Below are 18,140 nucleotides of genomic sequence, written 5' to 3'. Positions count from 1 at the left end.
TACCTCGCGGTCATCTCCAGCGCCGCAGCGGTGGCTGGATTCTGCTGGACCATCGCGCCGAACCCGTAGGCGGACGAGGCGGCAACGGCAGCGGCGGCGGCTGCTGCGCTGCTGGTCACCGTGTCTGGACTGGCGGCGTTCGAACCGCCTCCACCGGTCGTACTGAAACTGCTACTGGCCGTACTCGCTCCGGCACCAGTGCCTCCTCCCAACCCGCCGCCTCCGCCTCCGACGCTACCGTTGGAGGAGGCGATCGACTGCGTCGGAGAAAGTCCCGCCGAACCGAGCGATGCCACCGAGCCGAGACTGCTGACGGACGGGGGCTGCGGCGGGTACTGATACGGAAGGATGTTGAGCGGTGACAGCTGGAAATAAAAATGGAAAGGGAAAACCCAGGGCGAGCGTGATTAGCGAAAGGTGTCTGATTGATGATTGCTTGCGAGGAGAAGGTGTCGAATGCACATGGCGGGAAATTTATGGCCACGGATCACGAATGCAAACAACAACCGCGATTGATTGATTTGGAGCGAGATTTAGTTGGCATAACTATTAGCGTTTATGAAAGTAAAACTGTTACGCTTACTAACCATGATGGCGATAATGTTGGGGTCTAACTATAATTCAGAAAACTGAAGGCGTTGTTTGTAGAGAATTGTTTTCCAAACAAACCGCAACGAGGGGTTGTTACCGTATTATTTTGCTGAAGAGTGCCGAAAGAGCATTGATTTCAGGTAACGTTCTGCTTACAAACTTCAATAAGTACCTGCTCATACCTCAGAAAAATGTTAACCGAAAATATACATAGTAAGCCTTATAGTGTGTTGATACGTGAAGCACACATGCTTAGTAATGGCAACTCAAGAATGTTCTTCTGATACGATTCAGGTTGATTTGGAATTTGGAAAATTTTCTTAACTTCCATGCACATGGCTGTTCGTTGATAAATGTGCGGAAAACACTTGACCTAAATTTTATAGGTTTTCTGAAACAACCCTGATATCCCTCTTGAAAGAACTTCTGCAGGATTCCTAGAAGGAACTTTCCACAAAGAAATTTTGAATGTTTCTGTAAGATTCCTAAGGGGGTCTCCAGTTAGCCTAGTGGTTAAGACTATGGATCGCCAATCCGGATACGGCGTGTTCGACTCCCGTTCCGATCGGGGATATATTGTACTTGCCTCACAATATACTAATTCATGCTATGGCAGGCAAAAAAGCCCTTCAATTAATAACTGTGGAAGTGCTCAAAAAACACTACGTTGGAGCGAGGCAGGCCAAGTCCCAGTGCGGACGTAGAGACATAGAGAAGAAGAAGAAGAAAAACAGCTTCCCCGATATTTCTATAAGAAACACCAGAGATCTCCCAGAAGTAACTCCTAGAGTACTTTCAGCAGAAACTACTGCATGATCTGTAGAAAGAACTTCTGGAGAATTCCGAAAAGCAACTCCTGGGGGATTTCTGGTATAAACTCTTGTAGGAATCCTATTTTGAACTCTACAGAAATTTCGGAAACGAACAAAAAGAGAATTCAGCAGAATCTCTTGGAAGTATTTAAAATCGAGGTTCCAGAAGGAACTTCTGCTTACCAAAAAGAATCAATAAACTCTTTAAAATTTTTTTTGATGATTTTCAGAAGGATTGCTTGAAAAAAACAGAAGAAACTCTGAAGAATCCCACAAAGAACTCCTAATGAAATCCTAGACGAATTCCTGTAGGAGTTTCAGAAGGGATATCTTAGTGAATCTTTCAAGTAACTCTCGGAGTATGTCCAAGAGGATGTCTTGGTTGAATCCTGAGAATGATTTTCTTAATGAATTCGATTCCTGGTGAATTTTCTGAAAGATTTATCGAAGAAACTCCAGATGGGGCATCTGGATTAATCCGAAAAGGAGGAACTCCTGAAGAAATCCCACGGGTCAGAAAAATTTTTTTTCGAAAAATTTTCATCGAATTCCAACAGATAACCAAGCGGTACGAGATAACCTAGACCAAGAGGAACCCCAGAAGGAACTTCTTGGGGGAAACCTAAAAGTAGTTCTGGAGAAAAAATTTTTTTTGAGATTTCCGCGAAGTATCCCGGAAGAAATTTCTTTAGGAAATCGTGAAGAAATACCTTAGAACATATTCTTGGAGGAATGCCTTCCGGAAGGATGATGTGGGAGATTGACCATTGCAGGAAGTGTATCATTCTTAATCGTTGTCCTCATCGTCATTTTCATCTTCAATGGAATGGAATGGTAATGGAACTGTCATATTTGTCACTCTTGAGTTTAACAAAAATAGGCGAGTCGCAAAACGGTGGTGAATACCTCTCGACAACGTTAGTTTAAAAAAAAAAACTGTAAAAGTGTAAGCTGTGCAACCTATAAGTACTAGAAAATGTCAAAGAGCAATTAACTTTTATAGTAAACTGCGTAATTGTACTTCAGGACTATATTTTCTTGTAAAACCTCCAGTTCAAATTGAATTGTTTCTAAAAGTTGTGTCAAAGAATATTGTTTCGCTTTTGTCAACTGAGAATAGCGGACCGTGTTAATAAAAACGGAACATTGTATATAGATTCGTCTAAATTTTACAGATTTTTCGTTTATTATACGATGCAGCATCTACAGAATTTTATGTAATTGGAAATAAAACTTACAGATGTGGCAAACATGCTTACAGATATGTTTGCAGATCTCTTGGAAAACAAATAGAAAAATAAACTATGATCCGAAGTGACCCGGGTACGAAAATAAAGCTTTTACCTACTTGTATGAGTGATAACTTGATTTGGAATAAGTTAGCTTTGACATTATATTTATTCAGCGGGTATTAGAGTATTTGCACAAACAAACATACGTCGCACTCTATCGCACTTGTCATCGTTTAATTTTTAACGGTTGGTTCAAACACTTGGTAGGTTGCAAATAACTCACAGACGGCGCTCACGTCGTTTTGCTCTTGTTTAACATTTGCTCACTACCGCCATCTACGCGGTGGTTTGCGAAGCACTGTGTGATTAGTATTGGGCAATTATGTTTTCGTGACGATTATTTTAATAGCGATTTATTCAAAGTGATACGTCTGTTTGTCAATGGTATTTCTATGGTACCTGGAATTATTTCTAAGATTCAAATTAAACAATCCTGAAAAAATCGGGGATTTTATTTTCTGTTGATTACAAGACACCCAAGAAGACACGCTGATAGAAATAATAAAACAAAAAACAGCTTTATTTTTTGTTCAAGTTAAGAACATACTAGAGTATTGGTTCCTTTTTGAAGCATGTGGCTCCCATTTTCATCCTACGAAAAACAAATGATTGAAGCACTTTTTGATTTGTTTTATATTTTTGTATTCTTTGTTAAAAGTGAGCACGCATGAAAACAAAAAGAACGGAATCAATCGGTACCGTAATCGTTTGTTTTCGAATATAATGAATATGGGAACGTGAGATTACTTATGGCACTCATACCCTAATCATTTTACAGCATCATCATAATTTACTGTATATTTCTCAATTAACTAATATAAAAATGTATGGTTCACACTAGTTTACAAAAATGAAGCCAAAATTATAAACTTTCATCGGTGACCATAATATTTGATGCATAACCGTAGGCCAGCGATGCCAATTTTCCAGATTTTCGAGCAAACATTTCTTTAAAAAACTAGTCAAATATTTCCCGGAATTTGTTTGATTCCCCATATGCTTATATGCACGTTCCAGACTTTTACAGACGAAACTTCCCAAATCGTCCAGATTTTTCGAAAATTGACCAGTTTCAAATCACCAGCAGGCAAGCCCAAAAATGACACCTAGCTCGATTTCAGAGTTTTAAATAGGAAGACACTCAAATTGTACACTATTGACAAAGTTTTTTTCGGAATCGTGAAACAACAGATTCGCAAAAAAATACCCAGTGAAACAAACAAACTATTGGTATGTCTCAACCTCAAGGGCTATCACATATGCGTCTCTGATGGATTTTGGGCCGCTGCTGAATCCGAATTTGTGTTCAGGTATGCTCCAACAAATAACAGTCAATTTAAAGATATGTTCTAACTTGAAATTTTCAAAACATCTAAGTATGATTTGGAGAAACGCAATATTTTGCATAAACTGACTATTTAGATCTAAATCAACAAGTTTACCGACTGATTGTTCACAGCAAAGCGACTGTTTGGAACACTTTTTGGGAACTTTTGTGGTGTATCCGTCTTTTCGGGGATCAAAAACAACTAGAAGTCTCCCGTTTTCAATATTTTGATCCTTATTAGACCTTCTTCAGGAAAACGAATAAATTTTTGTTGTTCGTCTTGTAGTTTTTTTTTTTTTTTGAACATTGAACTGGCTTAGCATGTTTTAGAAATTTGTCCGTTTTTTCTCAAGTTCTTTGATTGTCGGAACCCGCACCGCAATCCACTGCTTTAGCGTATAGTTTAATTGTTTTAAAAAATCATTTCCATGCTAAAGGACAAGGTAGTTGGAGTACAAACCCCAACATTTCTCAACCATCGTTTAAAAGAATCGTTCAGCGTATTTACCTGAAAATGTTTACTCAGCTGCTGCCAACATCGTGATGCGTTTTCAACAGGATTTGGTGAACAGTTCCTTATATTTCTAATCAAATATCAAATTTTGCCACACAAACTGAGATAGGATCTGGGAGCCATTAGTAATAATACGCACCCAAATTCATATTTTTCGAAAACAAACAATTCCATCATTCGACCTTACTCTAAAAAATATACAGTACTGGACGAAATAAAGTGCGCATTGGCAGTTTTTCATAAGAAATGCTAATGCTTAGAGGGTCAAAACTCAGCTTCTTGTGCACCGAATTATCCCAAATATTGTATGGACATTCGTTATAACTTGAAATTTATATGTGATAAAAGAAAATATTTCTGAGCAAAAATGTTTAAAATATTGCAAAATTCCCATTTCAAGAAATATAGAGAAATTTTCATATTGGAATAATCCCGAAATTTCAATTTTCAGGTAAATAGATTATGTTGCAAAGTTGATAAGTCTAACGAAACACAACTTTTCTGAACAAACCATTTACTTCAAGTAATTCGTTAACAAAATATTTCAAAATCTCAATTTAGCTATTTTTCTTGAAATGAGAATTTTGCGAAATTTTAAAAAGTTTTGTTCAGAAATATTTTCTTTTTTCACTAATTTCAAGTTATTACGAATTTCCAAACAAAATTTGAGATCCATCGGCGCACTAGAAGCTGAGATTCTACTCCCTTAACATGAGCATTTTGTATGGAAAACAGCAAATGTGCACTTTATTTCGTCCAGTATTGTATATATAAAAAAGAAACAAAACCGCATGAAATTTTGAACGTACACTAACAATATACAAATGCTTCACAAACTATTAAAACATAGATACTTTCTGAACGTCGAAAAAAGATATCATAGATTGATACTGGATTTTTTTAGAAATGCCAACAAATTTTAGTGTTGATGTCCAAAGATTTTCCACTTCTGTTCACAAGTTATTTTTAATCAGATATATTAGAGCCTATTTAGATTAAAGGTAGAGCACATTTAGTTATTTTTGTGTGGTATTGTAAATTTGGCTTATTTTCCTCTATATGGGAAAAAATTTCAACCCGGTATAACTTAATTCGCCGATTTATTAAGTATCAATACATTTTTGATAAACGTTAAAAAATTCATTCAATTCGGTTCACTGGTTTCCGAGATATGGCAGCTCAAAAATGAGCCGTCTAAAAAATAGTGTTTTACCCGAACAGTTCTAACTTCGCCAAAAATTATTCAATCGAGTCCAAATTTGTACCAATGCTGCACATATGACAGGTTGATATACAGTCAAAATTTGAGAATTTTTGATACACTCTATGGAAAGTTACAGCATGTTGATTTTTTTTGTGGGAGAAAAAAAGTTGCCTATCCCAAATATTTTGGCCAGCCCCTGTATGTCTGTCGAAGTGAGATCCGGTCCCAGGCCCTCGACGTGATAGTCACGGGTTTCAACCATCATACTAGGTTCACTCCCATTTTCTCTGCACGGTTGATTTGGACGCTTATAATATTTGAAAAGCTGTGTTCCATGTTGATATGATAACATTTCAATTTCTCTATGCAACGTTGATTCAGTCATCCATATAGGTTGATACAAGAAAATGAATGAATCGTACTGATGCAAATAATTATAATTATGCAAATATAAATAATTATAAGTATATGTCCTTTGAAGAAAGCACGACATTAGTATACAATGCCAAGTGGCACAACCGATAAAGCTTCTTATTCTTTAAGGCTCGACGTTTTCATTGGAACTTGGCCTGTCTCTCTTCAACTTAGTGTTCTTAGAGCACTTCCACAGTTATTAATGGAAGGACTTTCTTTGCCTGCCATTGCATGAATTTGTACATTGTGTGGCAAGTACAATAATACACTATGCCCAGGGAGTCGAGAAAAGTTTCCCGACTGGAACGGGAATCGAACCCGCCGTCTCCGGATTGGCGATCCATAACCTTAACCACTAGGCTAACTGGAGACCGATAAAGCTAGGAACCTGCAATTCCTCTTGAAATCTGACGGGATCAACGATGCCATTTTAAAAATGCTTGAATAATATTTTTAAAAATCTTGCCTGGGTCCCTATTCACACTCCCGCTTCCGGTGGGGTTTCCTTGAAGAAATTCTTGTGGTTTCTGAATGAAATTATGGATGTAATATTTAAATTGTTATTGTTAACCCTCAAAAGGATACCTTAAAAAAGGTCCGTTTTGGGACCCTGGGGAACCCAACATATATTCTCGCGTATCTCGTGATCTCGTGATCGGACAAGACGCACATAACAAAAGAATAAATCACACTTCTGTAAATGGGTAGACATAAATGTCCGGCAGCTCAAAAGGGTTCGTTCAAATATTACGTAACGCTAGGGGTAACGAGAGTGTCTAGCGCTGTGTTACGCTTTATTAAAAAAACATAATTTACCACACCAAAGTTGTTACGTGGAGTAGGGAGGAGTTCTGAAATTGTCAAATTTTGCGTTACGTATTATTTGAATGAACTCAAAGGGACATCACAGACAAACAGACATATCATTGATAAAATAACAACTCATATATCGCAAGATCCTGATTACTTATAAAGTTGGTGTCTTCGGCAAAGTTGTTTGATTGGTGAAGGGGCGCTAGTGAGTATACAAATTTTGTATCTCATATATCTCAGGATTCTGATTACTTAGAAAGTTAGTGTTGTTCGGGAGGCCAAATATTTTTTTGATTCGGAACTTTGACATAGGCTGGTGCTAATGGACATTTTTTTACATTTTATATCTGTTGTACATCGGAATACTTATTATTTACAGAGATGGTGTCTACGGCAAAGTTTTTGGCAGGCATGGGGCTAAAATATATAGACACTATAGAACTGACAGGCTTACGGATACATAATTGAGTGATGAAATTGTTATGTACAGTTTATATTTTAGAAGAATCTCGGGAGAAATTCCTAGAAGAATCCCGAGAGGCATTCCTAGAGCAATCCCAGATGGAATACTTGTAAGAATTCCTGGGGGAATGTTAAGAGAAAATCTTAGAAGAATCCCAGGAGAAATTCCAAGAGGAATCTCAGCAGGAATTCATTTAGGGAACGCGGGAGATTCCTGGAAGAACCCCGAAGGATTTCTTAGAGGAATCCCGGGAGCGCTACTGGTACAAATTTTTAATTGAATCCCTGGAGGAATTTCTGGAAAAAAATGCGGATTCCAAGTGCATTTTCTAGTTTCTAGATGAAGCCCTGGAGGAAGCTTTGGAGAATCATTAAAAGATTCCCTGTATTAATTTCAAATCAGAGTTAATTGAAATTGAAAACTTACATTCATATGAATAGTTCCGTCGAAGACATCAACTCCGAATATTTTCTCTCGATCGAGACATCAACGTAACAAAAGTATATTACATTTTTGGAATATGGTTCGAAAGTCTCATCTATGTATGATCTTTGCAGCTACATTTGCGCCACCTGGTGAGGCAATTCTGATGTAAATTACCCACCAAATAGGAAGTATTGGTATTGTTAACAGTTTGGTAATAGGGTATTTGTGCCTATCTTAGTCTCATTAAGGATGTGCAACATGAAAAATCACTCACAGCGCAATGTATACGCTTCAAACTTAATGATACAGACCTTTAACACACGTGCTCACTTCCACTGTTGATCTTAGAATGCACTAGAGTGGGATTTACCTTCAATATTTGATTTAATTGCGATCACAAATCGCGAGCCACTCGCACCTATCTTCAGCACACCGTAAAATTTTCATCTCATCGCGGTCCACCGGGTGGCCCCTTATTCATCTCAACAGTATTTACAGCAAATCCACAACCACTCTCACATTTTCTCATCGTAGAGCATTCTGCACTCACCCACTAACGCACTCCCTTTCCCTAGCAGGTGACAGTTTCATTGTGATTGTTTTCCTCTCTCGCAAAGGAGAAGTCACAACAATGTGCGGCGCGACGAATCGTCTATGCTCGCTCCCCACGTTTTGCACTCGCATACATTCACAGCTGATTGGCAAATCAGTGCTGCCGAACTGGATGATAGATCGTAAAGCTTGAGCGGTAGCAGCATATTTAGATGAAAACCAAACCAAATATTTTGAAAGAAATGGCGTTGGAAAATGAAATTATTGATCGATTTGCGTAGAATTTCGATTACCAAGATGTCAAAGCAAGAAACGACCATATTCTGATTGAAAAAACATCGTATTTGTAGTGACCAAATCTCATTCAATTAACTACTTGTTTCTTGATGTCTGGCACCGCTGTGATGCTTGCTTTGGTGCTTCGGCAGAGATGTGCGCCGCGGTTAAAACATCATTTTTGGTCGTCGGCGGCGGCGGCGTTAAAAATGAGAATTCAATATTTCGCTCTTTTACATCTCATATAGCGAAACATTTTAACAAACTATACTTTGCATATGAGAATGTAAATACACTAAAACCTCAATTTATGCATGTTATTTTAATGCACTTTTTAATTTATGCACCTTTTTTTATGAACTGCATAAATTAAGGGAAAGCTACTCAGAACCAATATTGTGCATAAGAATATTTAATAATGACGGTAACTATTGCAACGGCGGCTAAAGGGTGTTTATAAGGGTGAGCAAATGGAAGTCACAGGGGAGTTTCAGGGGGTTCCCAGGGGTTTCCGCGAGGTACCAGGAGATCTCCAGGGGGTTTTCGGGGGTCTGAGGGGGTTTTCGAAAGCATTGCAGTGAGTTTCAGAGGATTTTCGACGGGGTTTGGAGGCGTTACTGGTACGTTTTCGGGGGTTTCCGAGGATCTCACGTGCGTTAAATGGGTGCAAGTGGGGGTTCAGATGCGTTACATTGGGTCCGAGGGGATTTTGGAGGCATTTCAGGAAGTTTCAGAGCATTTTTGGCGGGATTCAGAGGCCTTATGGAGGCGTTTTCGGGGGTTTCGGAGCGTCGCAGGTGCGTTACATGGGGTACGAGGCGGTTTAAGGGGAATTTTGGAGCCATTTCAGGAAGTTTCAGAGCATTTTCGGCGGGATTCAGAGGCGTTACGGAAGCGTTTTTTTTTATGCACAAATTTCCCTCATTTTATGCCTTTTTTAATTTATGCACCCCCAGCCATGTGCATAAATTGAGGTTTTAGTGTAGTAACTTGTAATTGCGCACTCGTATATAGTGCGGCAGACAATTAAACGTTCCATAATAAATAAAAAAATCCATAAGGCGCAGTCCGCAAATTACGTAACGCTCTTGGGGGAGGGGGGTAGTATGGCCAAGCGTTACGGCCCATACAAAAATTTTTGGATTTCCATACAAAAAAGCGTTACGGAGGGGGAGGGGGGGTCGCAAAAATATAAATTTTAGCGTTACGTAATAAATGGATGCTGCCTAAATAATTCTTAAGTTATGGCATGAATTGAATTATTAGAACCTGAATTCTTCAGATTTCATTACATCGGAGAAAATTGTGTTGATTTTGAAATTCCTCACATTTTGTATGTATGTAATGAAAAATTGACGAAAAATTTTAAACCTCATTTACTCGAAAGTGGGTTTTTGTCACTTACACCTCTTTACTTCTAACCCCCTAAATTATAAACGAACGTCGTTATGACGTCACGTGGGGAAAAGCATGCATGCTGCCATTGCATGCTTTATACACCTTGTGTGAAGAATATGATATTTGCTAGGATTTTTATATGATGATATATAAGTGACTAAAAAGTAACTAAAATCTCAACAGGATCATTGAACGAAATATTTTGTTTATTCGGCAATGAATGACATGCATTCATTTTGGGAGCGTTTAAACTTAAATCGATTATTTTCTGAAGATTATTGGGGAAATTCTAAGTTCGGCGGCGTGATGAGTTTTAAGCTGGCGGCGTGCTAGAAAATCAAAACATCCGGCGGCGTGAAGTAATAAATCTCGACGGCGCACATCTCTAGTCCTTGAGACAAAATGAGATGAATATAGGTACTAGGCCGAAGAAGGGGGCTTTTACCCTATATTGTATCAATACATTCACCTCAAAAGAAGTTTCCTTTTTTAAGGACATTTGTCGATCGGGGTATCTAGGATGCTGGGCGGACATGTATTTATTAGCGCCAGCTTGCAGATAAACTGTCAATACCAATAGTCCTTGATGTATTAAACATTTTTGCCGAAGACACGAATATTTTATACAATCAGAATATAAAAATATTCGAACTAAATATAACTTTTCATCTGTAATTTTAATACACACTAGCGCCATCTACTGAGATAATTCGATTCAATTTATTTATCATAAGGTTGCCCTTGGTCTATTGAACAATTTTGTCGAAGACAGCATTATTCTAGCAAGTCGCGATCAAAAAATACAATCATTCGTACCGTGGGGTCCAATGGACCCCAGGGGTACAAAATCGCCCGGTTCAACTTTGGTATCCAAAATAATCCACAGTACGCCATGAAACTATCGGTATTTTTGCACAAATAACTCATCGCGGTGTAGTTTCAAGGTACTGTAAAAATGGGGCCGATATATCAAACCAAACTTTTTTGCGACCACTTCAAAGTGGGTCTGGGGTCCAATGGACCCCAGGTATCCATTAGAGGGTTAAATCTCAGTAAAAATTTCTGCCGGCTAGGAACCTTGAAAACAGCTCTAGAAGAATAGATTTCAGAAATCGTACATAAATTCTCAAAGGTTGACTTCACAGCGAGAATATTGTCTTACGAAGACAATTTCTTGTAAGGTATGTTTTAAAACCTTTCCTGATTTGCCACATTTGAACCATTTTAGCACAATATGGAGGAGCTAAGCGAAACATCTCGAAACGAAATGCCCCGGAATCCCGTGGAATTTAACTACACGTCCACCGACCATTTATTACGTTAGGGAATTTTCGTGATTTTTTGGCACGAGCGAATTAGAATAAATTCGAAGCATAGGTTTACTAATCACACCGTGACCCTATATACAGGTTTTTTTTGTTCATAGAGCTAAGGACTAAGGAGATTAAGGATTCAAGTTTACTGACTCTACAAGGAGTACTTTGACGAAATTTTAGGGAGTTTTCGTAAATAAAAAAAAGAATGATAAAAAAAACCTTTTTCCAAATGTCTTAAGGTGAATATATAACGAAGCCACACTGTAAATTTTCAAGAGCACAAATGTGAGGAACCAAAAGACGGATCCCGCTGAAAAGTTGATCGATTGGTGACCCGCTGGTGGTGACTAATCGATCAAATTTTCAGCGCAAACCAACCCTCGATTCTTTAGATTTGTGCTTTTGAAAATTCGAAGTGTGGCTTCGTTATATATTCTATTCACCTTAAGTATTCTAAGATTTTGGAAACATGGGTTGAAGGGTATTTAGCGCAGGTCATATAATATTTACCGAATTTTCTGAAAGACTTTTAGCTGTGCTTCTGCTTTCTGGCTCAAGTTGAATTCGTAAAAAAAAATAGTTTTCTCAGTAAACGTTATTACTAAAATATTAGTAAAAAGTGACACTTGCAACGCATCAAAATATTTGACCAAAAATTGCCAGGTATGTGTAGCGATATCAGGTGTGACGAAAAAAAATTCAATATAAAGTTATATCTGTAACGATATAAAATCTTAAATCCAGATCTTTCTTCTAGAACTTTTGCTGGAATGTCTTGAATAAATGGAACCACATTTAGCTGTGAAAAATGTGGACTAACTGAAAAATTGAAAAATTTCATGAGAATACGTAAGAAATTTTTCAAAGGATTTTTTTCTGATTTCCACAAGAGTTTCTTACTGAATTTTACTGCAAATAATTGCAGGATTTCATTATCATTTTTTCATTTGAATTTTCTATATATGAAGTTAAACTAGGGGTTTCTACTAGCAATTCTTATTCTCAGTGATCACCAACCAAACTGTATTTGCGGGCATAACAACAAATTTAAAAAAAAAAAACGTGGGGCCGGAAGCCTTCCAACAGTTAAATCACATAACGTATTCATGGATTTTAGCATGGATTTTTTCCAGGATCAAAATCCCTTTGTTAGTTTATTATGATATTGAACCAAATTTCGAAGCTAGAAGAGGATGTCTACTTCTTCTTCTTTAATTTTGTCGTATGAGAAAACTTCGCTTTCAAAAATAGATTTTGGAGAAATAAAACAAGGTTCCACGAAAATTCTAATATATTTCGAAAACATATACTCAGAATAGGATGTCTAGCACTGGAAAAACGTTGAAAACCTGAAATTGTCAGGTGAATCATTACACTTGGATGATGTCTGGAAATCTCAGACTAAATATTTCCGAAGTCAACCGTGAATATTACCCTTTTTTGTTTTGATTTATGTCCATGTTATCTGGTTTTGTAATTTTAATGTTGATCAGGATATCTCAGCATGTATCTCAGTCTAATTAGTTATAAGTCGTCAAAAATATTAAATAGTGACGATACAATATGGACTTCCTTGACAATATTGTGATTCCTCATGTCAATTTTGTCAAACTTTTGAACGGAATTTCTTACAGCAGCTTTGAAATTTTCTGCTCAGTTCGGCAAATAATTTATTTAAGGTAAAAAAATATATTTCAGCAATATCGGAAGGAATATTTCCGGAGATCAAGGATACTTGGAATAATTTCCGGAAAACTTCCTGGAGATATTATGGTGAAATTTTTGTTTTTTTGTAAAATTTCTTGGGAAGTCAATGAAAACGTCCCCTGGGAACCTGCAGGTATGATTTTCTGTAAAATATGTAGCCAACATGGTAGCCGATTTAGAAAAAGATAGTTTCGCATTCATAAAAGAATTCCTTATTGAAGTCCAGGGGGGATGTTTGACAAAATTGCTATCAGAATGTTTATAAAGGTATTTTCTAACGGACGGATTTTTCAAAATAATACCAGGTTTATTTTCCATTTTGCCTTGCAAAGGAATATCTGGCGAATTTCTGAAAAAAAATATGAAAATCTTTCTAAAAATATTCTCAAAATTCTGGATTTCAGTAAAAGTTCATAGTTATATAAAAAAATAGGCCTGTCCACTTTTTCAAAAAAAAAATCTGTGATTCGCAAGTCTACCCCCTTATTTTGATTTGCATTCAAAATGAAGCCACTGGTTTCAGCATGATTTCCTCCGTAAAGATAGATTTCGGAACCCGTTGAATTTTCCCGAATTTCAATAATTTTTATAGTTTTTGCTCAATTCCTACAATTTTTGAGTCAAAGAAGAAAATAACCATAAGACTCTAAATAATATAATGCCTTTTTGGAATATTTTACTAAGAGCATTTATTATGGTGTTCTGGACCGAATTCTATAACAAAAAAAAACAACTTTTTAAGGAATTTCAAATTATAAATGTGATTATTACATACATTTTATCAAATTTTATTGACTTTATTGAAGTCTTTGACTTCAATCTGGATGCCTATTAAAATAAAGGGGTGTGCTTGAGAATCACAAAGAAATATATTTAAAAATGAACAGGCCTAATAAACATACATAAAGATGAAATATATAAAGAAAACAAAATATAATATTATGAGCATGTTCTTAAACTATTGAACGTTTCGGGATTTAACCACAATTTTAAAGCATTTTAGAGGAATTATTAAAAATGCTTCACTGAATTTGGTCCAACACTTTTCTAAGAGTTTTTATTTCAGCAATTTTTCCACTTGACAGCGCTTGATTGGTACCTACACATCTGGTGGAATCTTCCATACCAATGAATGCTTTAGGTTTCTGATAACCAATGAGCAATTTTAATTGGTTGTAAGCGTTTAAGATGGACTACATTAACCCTCCGATTGTCGCACGGTCTCCATCTACTGCCAGCACCACGCTGATGCTGTGTAGCGAGCTTTTCTTAACGTTTTGTACTAATTATAACAGTGCATGCAATTGACTTTATTCAATTTGAGATTCAGGTTCGGTAGTTGAAAGAAGACCACTTGGACCAGTAAACCCTAGAATATTAGTTTGCTAATCCCTATACTTATCGAGATATTGGCAGCAGAATGAGACCATTGCCAATTTTTGGTAAAATTAATGAAATGTTCAACTTCATTTAAGCATATCTTCGGCTTAAATGAGAAATGTTAAACTGTAAAAGTAATTTCTAAAAGCTTGCTAATAAACCTTTCGAATGACGTATCAGACGTAGAAATGTTGATTCTAAAACTATTACATGCCACATTTAAAAAAATCAATTTTTTCCCATACAAGCTGTTTCATACAAAAAAAGTTTCGCTGAGTTTCGCTTCGGGACTACTTCTATGTCGTTGTTTAGGATCCCTGGGAGACATTGTAATCAAATTTGGCTGCTACTAGCTGCTATTCTGAAATTCCAATCAAGTTGTCGCCGATGTTTGAGATATTGCTATATAAAATCACCCTATTGGCCGTTAAATGCGTCTGAGGAAACATTTGGTCTTCATGGCCGCTTTTCTCGGTATATCAATCACAGTGCAGTCTAAGTCTGATCTTGGATCTCTTAGCGAAGCGTGTTTTTACGAATTGGAATCCATTTTGTGTATAGGAACAGAAATCCTTAAACGCATGAAAGTATGCAATGCCCTTGTTATTTCATGCTGTTTGAAACTGTCGTGTTGAAACAACCTGTTCAACATGTTTTTCATATTTTTCAGGCATAAACCCTACGAATAGGAGCAAGACATTATAAAATTGACGTGAAAATATTTTTGGCCACCTGTTTGTATGGAGCCGCCCCATAGTGCAGTGGTTCAATGGAGCCGAACCTGGAATGATGGTTAGAATACTTGACTATCACGCCGAGGACCTGGTATCGAACCCCACTCCCGACAAACTCGCAAAAGTGAATTCTTCCTTCGGAAGGGAAGTAAAGCATGGGTCCCGAGATGAACTCGCGTAGGGCTACAAATCTCGTTAATACAGATAAAAAAATAAGAAAAAAAAAACAGTGGCTCAATACTATCGAAAAGTTAATAGAAATGTTACTTTGAAAAACTAGTTTAAAAAATATTATATGTAACATGTATATTTTCACTATACGACAGTTTGTAAGATATGTTACAAGAAAGCATATGTAACAATTAAGCATTTAAATTCCTTGAGGGTCTTGAGCACGGCTCGATTTACAAATGTCGGTGCCTGTCAAGTTTTACAAAAAAAACAACAAATAATTGCAACAAAAATGCAAACTCACAGAACCAAATAGCACAAAAAACTTTTTTGGAAAAAGTTTTTATTTAGGTACTAAATTTAGCGTAAAATAATCGATAATTTCGCTTCGTTCCAAAAAAAAAAAGATTGTATGAGTTATAGTTTCGTAACAATCTCACGAAATATTCTGGAATTTCGTATCGAATCGTAGCGCATGGATTGTATGAAAAAAAGGCATATTGTTTCATTTCATGGATTTTTTTTTTCGAAGCATAGATCGCGCTGGACATTTACACTGCATTGCATATGCAGTAAGTTGAAGCCGATGGAAAAGTGTTATTATTTGAGACAACCTACTGCGCCTGCATGTATCCAAAACGTGCCTAGCTGCTCCAAAACGAAATGGTGTAGCAAAATGTTTCAAGGAGTAGGTACAATCACACCAGTTATTTTAAGCAAAAAATGATATCATGCTTCAAATCATAAAGCTCATGATTCCTTTTATTCAAAGCAATGTAACTGAATCTATGACAGGCAAGTCCATTTGTCCTACCCATGATTTCGCACATGTGTTTGTCTAATAATGCAATCAATATACCTCGGCTTCAAATATTTAGCATACGTCGTAACGTTCCCTGCCAAACCCTCACACTAATGGAAAGGCTTAACCATTAGCTCAAGGTTGTTCTACCCACAAATTACTAACGGTCGCTCCCATTCATAAATGACAAAAGACTTCTAGAGTGGAGGTACCGCTCAGGCTGCCGCCGTTTCAGGTGTCACGTAAAACAGACACCCGTACCCGGGAGGTACACACATCCCTGCCTCCAGGTACCTCCCCGATACGTTTTGGTTGTCCCGTAATCCTCCGGCTGATAGGATTTTGCCGCCTTCCAGAAAAATTGTGACCGTTTGGTCCCGGGACTAACCTGTGTCTGATGGCTGCTATTGTTCCACTGATGATGATTATGATACTGGGTCATGAAACTCGGTGAGGCCATCATCTTGAGGGCTCACACGGGGTTCCCCTTCCGTCGATGGGGCACGTTCTGCTACCGGCGGTATCCCGTAAGTTCTATAAGGACTTCTGCTTTCTTCCAGAAAGGGGGCAAAGAGGTCACTTGTTGTTCATCTCACTTCATAACACTTCGTACCCGGCTGTTGGTACTTCTACACACTATTCTTGTGTATCACTTTAATCCACACACGCTTGCTCATTTAATCTCACTAATTACGGACGTTTTAACGCAGCACATTTTCCGCACACTTAAATCGGCCGATTTGCGGATAGTAGACACAGTGGGTCAGAATGGGTTCGCACGTTGGTCAAAATGCACACACTACACTTAGCTGGCGGACGTCGAAGCAGAGCAGAGGGCGTAAAACAAAGGGCCACTTCTTCGAAGTACACGTAAAACACGCCAAAATCCGTTCGAACGAGGGATTAACACTATGTAATTCTACCCGGGGCCGGATAATCGACTCCGTCCGTCTGTCCGCCCGAGCGCCGTCGTATTCTCGTTGGTCCGCGGATTGGCGCGCGCGGTGTTCAATTTTTCTTCGCAGGGACCCACCAAAATTGGACGGTCGGTCGCGGTTAGTCCAGCATCCGAGAGTTGTTGTAGCTGCTGCTGCCCGCTACGGCTGCCGAGATGCTCTTGATGAGAGAAGCAGAAATTAAACTCTAAACACTATTATTAAGTCCTCTTCTCACTGGCGTTCATTAGGTCCCGAGCTCCGTGACCGGGCAAGGTGTGGAGAAACAAGGCAGACGCGCGGCGGGGTAGGCCCGAGCGCAGTGGAGAGGGCGAGAGCGAGAGCAAGGTGAGGATACGCGGCGCGCGAAGGCCCCCGAAAATCGATTCGCACACTCTCGCTCTACAGTACTGCTGTGTCCAAGTTTTGCTGCTGCAAGCCGAAGCGCACCCGAACGTGCGTCACATACATCCACACACACAAAAACACTCGCGAATGCCTTCCCGACGAACGCTCTCTTCTTCACCGCGCGATAGTACTACTTCCAGTCTCTTGCCGAAGCACCTCGTTCGTATCATATAACGTACCAACACAGTTCGCCTGCCGCCGATATGCCTTCGAAAGCCCAACTGAACGCGAAGCGAAGAAAAAACTTATAATTATAGGTTACAGATTGTACGTTTTTCCCTTCTCATCCGGCAGACAAATTTCAACTGAGATCAATTTTTGATTTTATTTTATTTTCCTAAAAAAACACTACAATCCCGCTTGCAGCGCTGGTGCCATCCCGTTCCCTCCTACCAGATGACCTTCGCATCTCTCGTTCCCGCAAACGACGACGGTAGGTACAAATCCCATCGTGGACCACGAGAGACGAGCCGGGAGGACCAGAAGAAGAAGGTGACGATGATTCGGTACTTTTTCACTCACCAGAGTACCTATGCAGCTAGAGCACACTCACACCGACCAATCTCAGCCCGGCGGCCCGCGCACTCTTGCAGCCATCCCGTGTG

General features: G+C 38.4%; 1 protein-coding gene across 2 annotated transcripts in view; it reads right to left on the bottom strand.

Moving 5' to 3' along the window:
- LOC115253439 (transcription factor btd) overlaps window positions 1-17,841 on the bottom strand; it is a 30,026-nt gene extending 12,185 nt beyond the window's left edge. Inside the window, exons 1-3 of one of the 2 annotated variants that reach the window (XM_029868108.2) lie at window positions 17,715-17,834; window positions 16,581-17,308; window positions 4-365 (exon numbers count right to left, since the gene is read on the bottom strand). In XM_029868108.2, coding sequence (XP_029723968.1) covers window positions 4-365; window positions 16,581-16,655 — 437 coding nt within the window. In that variant the 5' untranslated portion in view covers window positions 16,656-17,308; window positions 17,715-17,834. Of the gene's footprint in view, window positions 1-3; window positions 366-16,580 lie in introns of both variants that reach the window. The other variant, XM_029868107.2, reaches the window with a different exon arrangement.
- Window positions 17,842-18,140: the final 299 nt, after the last annotated feature.

The sequence above is a fragment of the Aedes albopictus genome, chromosome 1, assembly GCF_035046485.1.
Source record: "Aedes albopictus strain Foshan chromosome 1, AalbF5, whole genome shotgun sequence".
Lineage (NCBI taxonomy): Eukaryota > Metazoa > Arthropoda > Insecta > Diptera > Culicidae > Aedes > Aedes albopictus.
The sequence above is the reverse complement of the archived record's forward strand: the minus strand, read 5'-3'. Positions and strand labels throughout refer to the sequence as shown.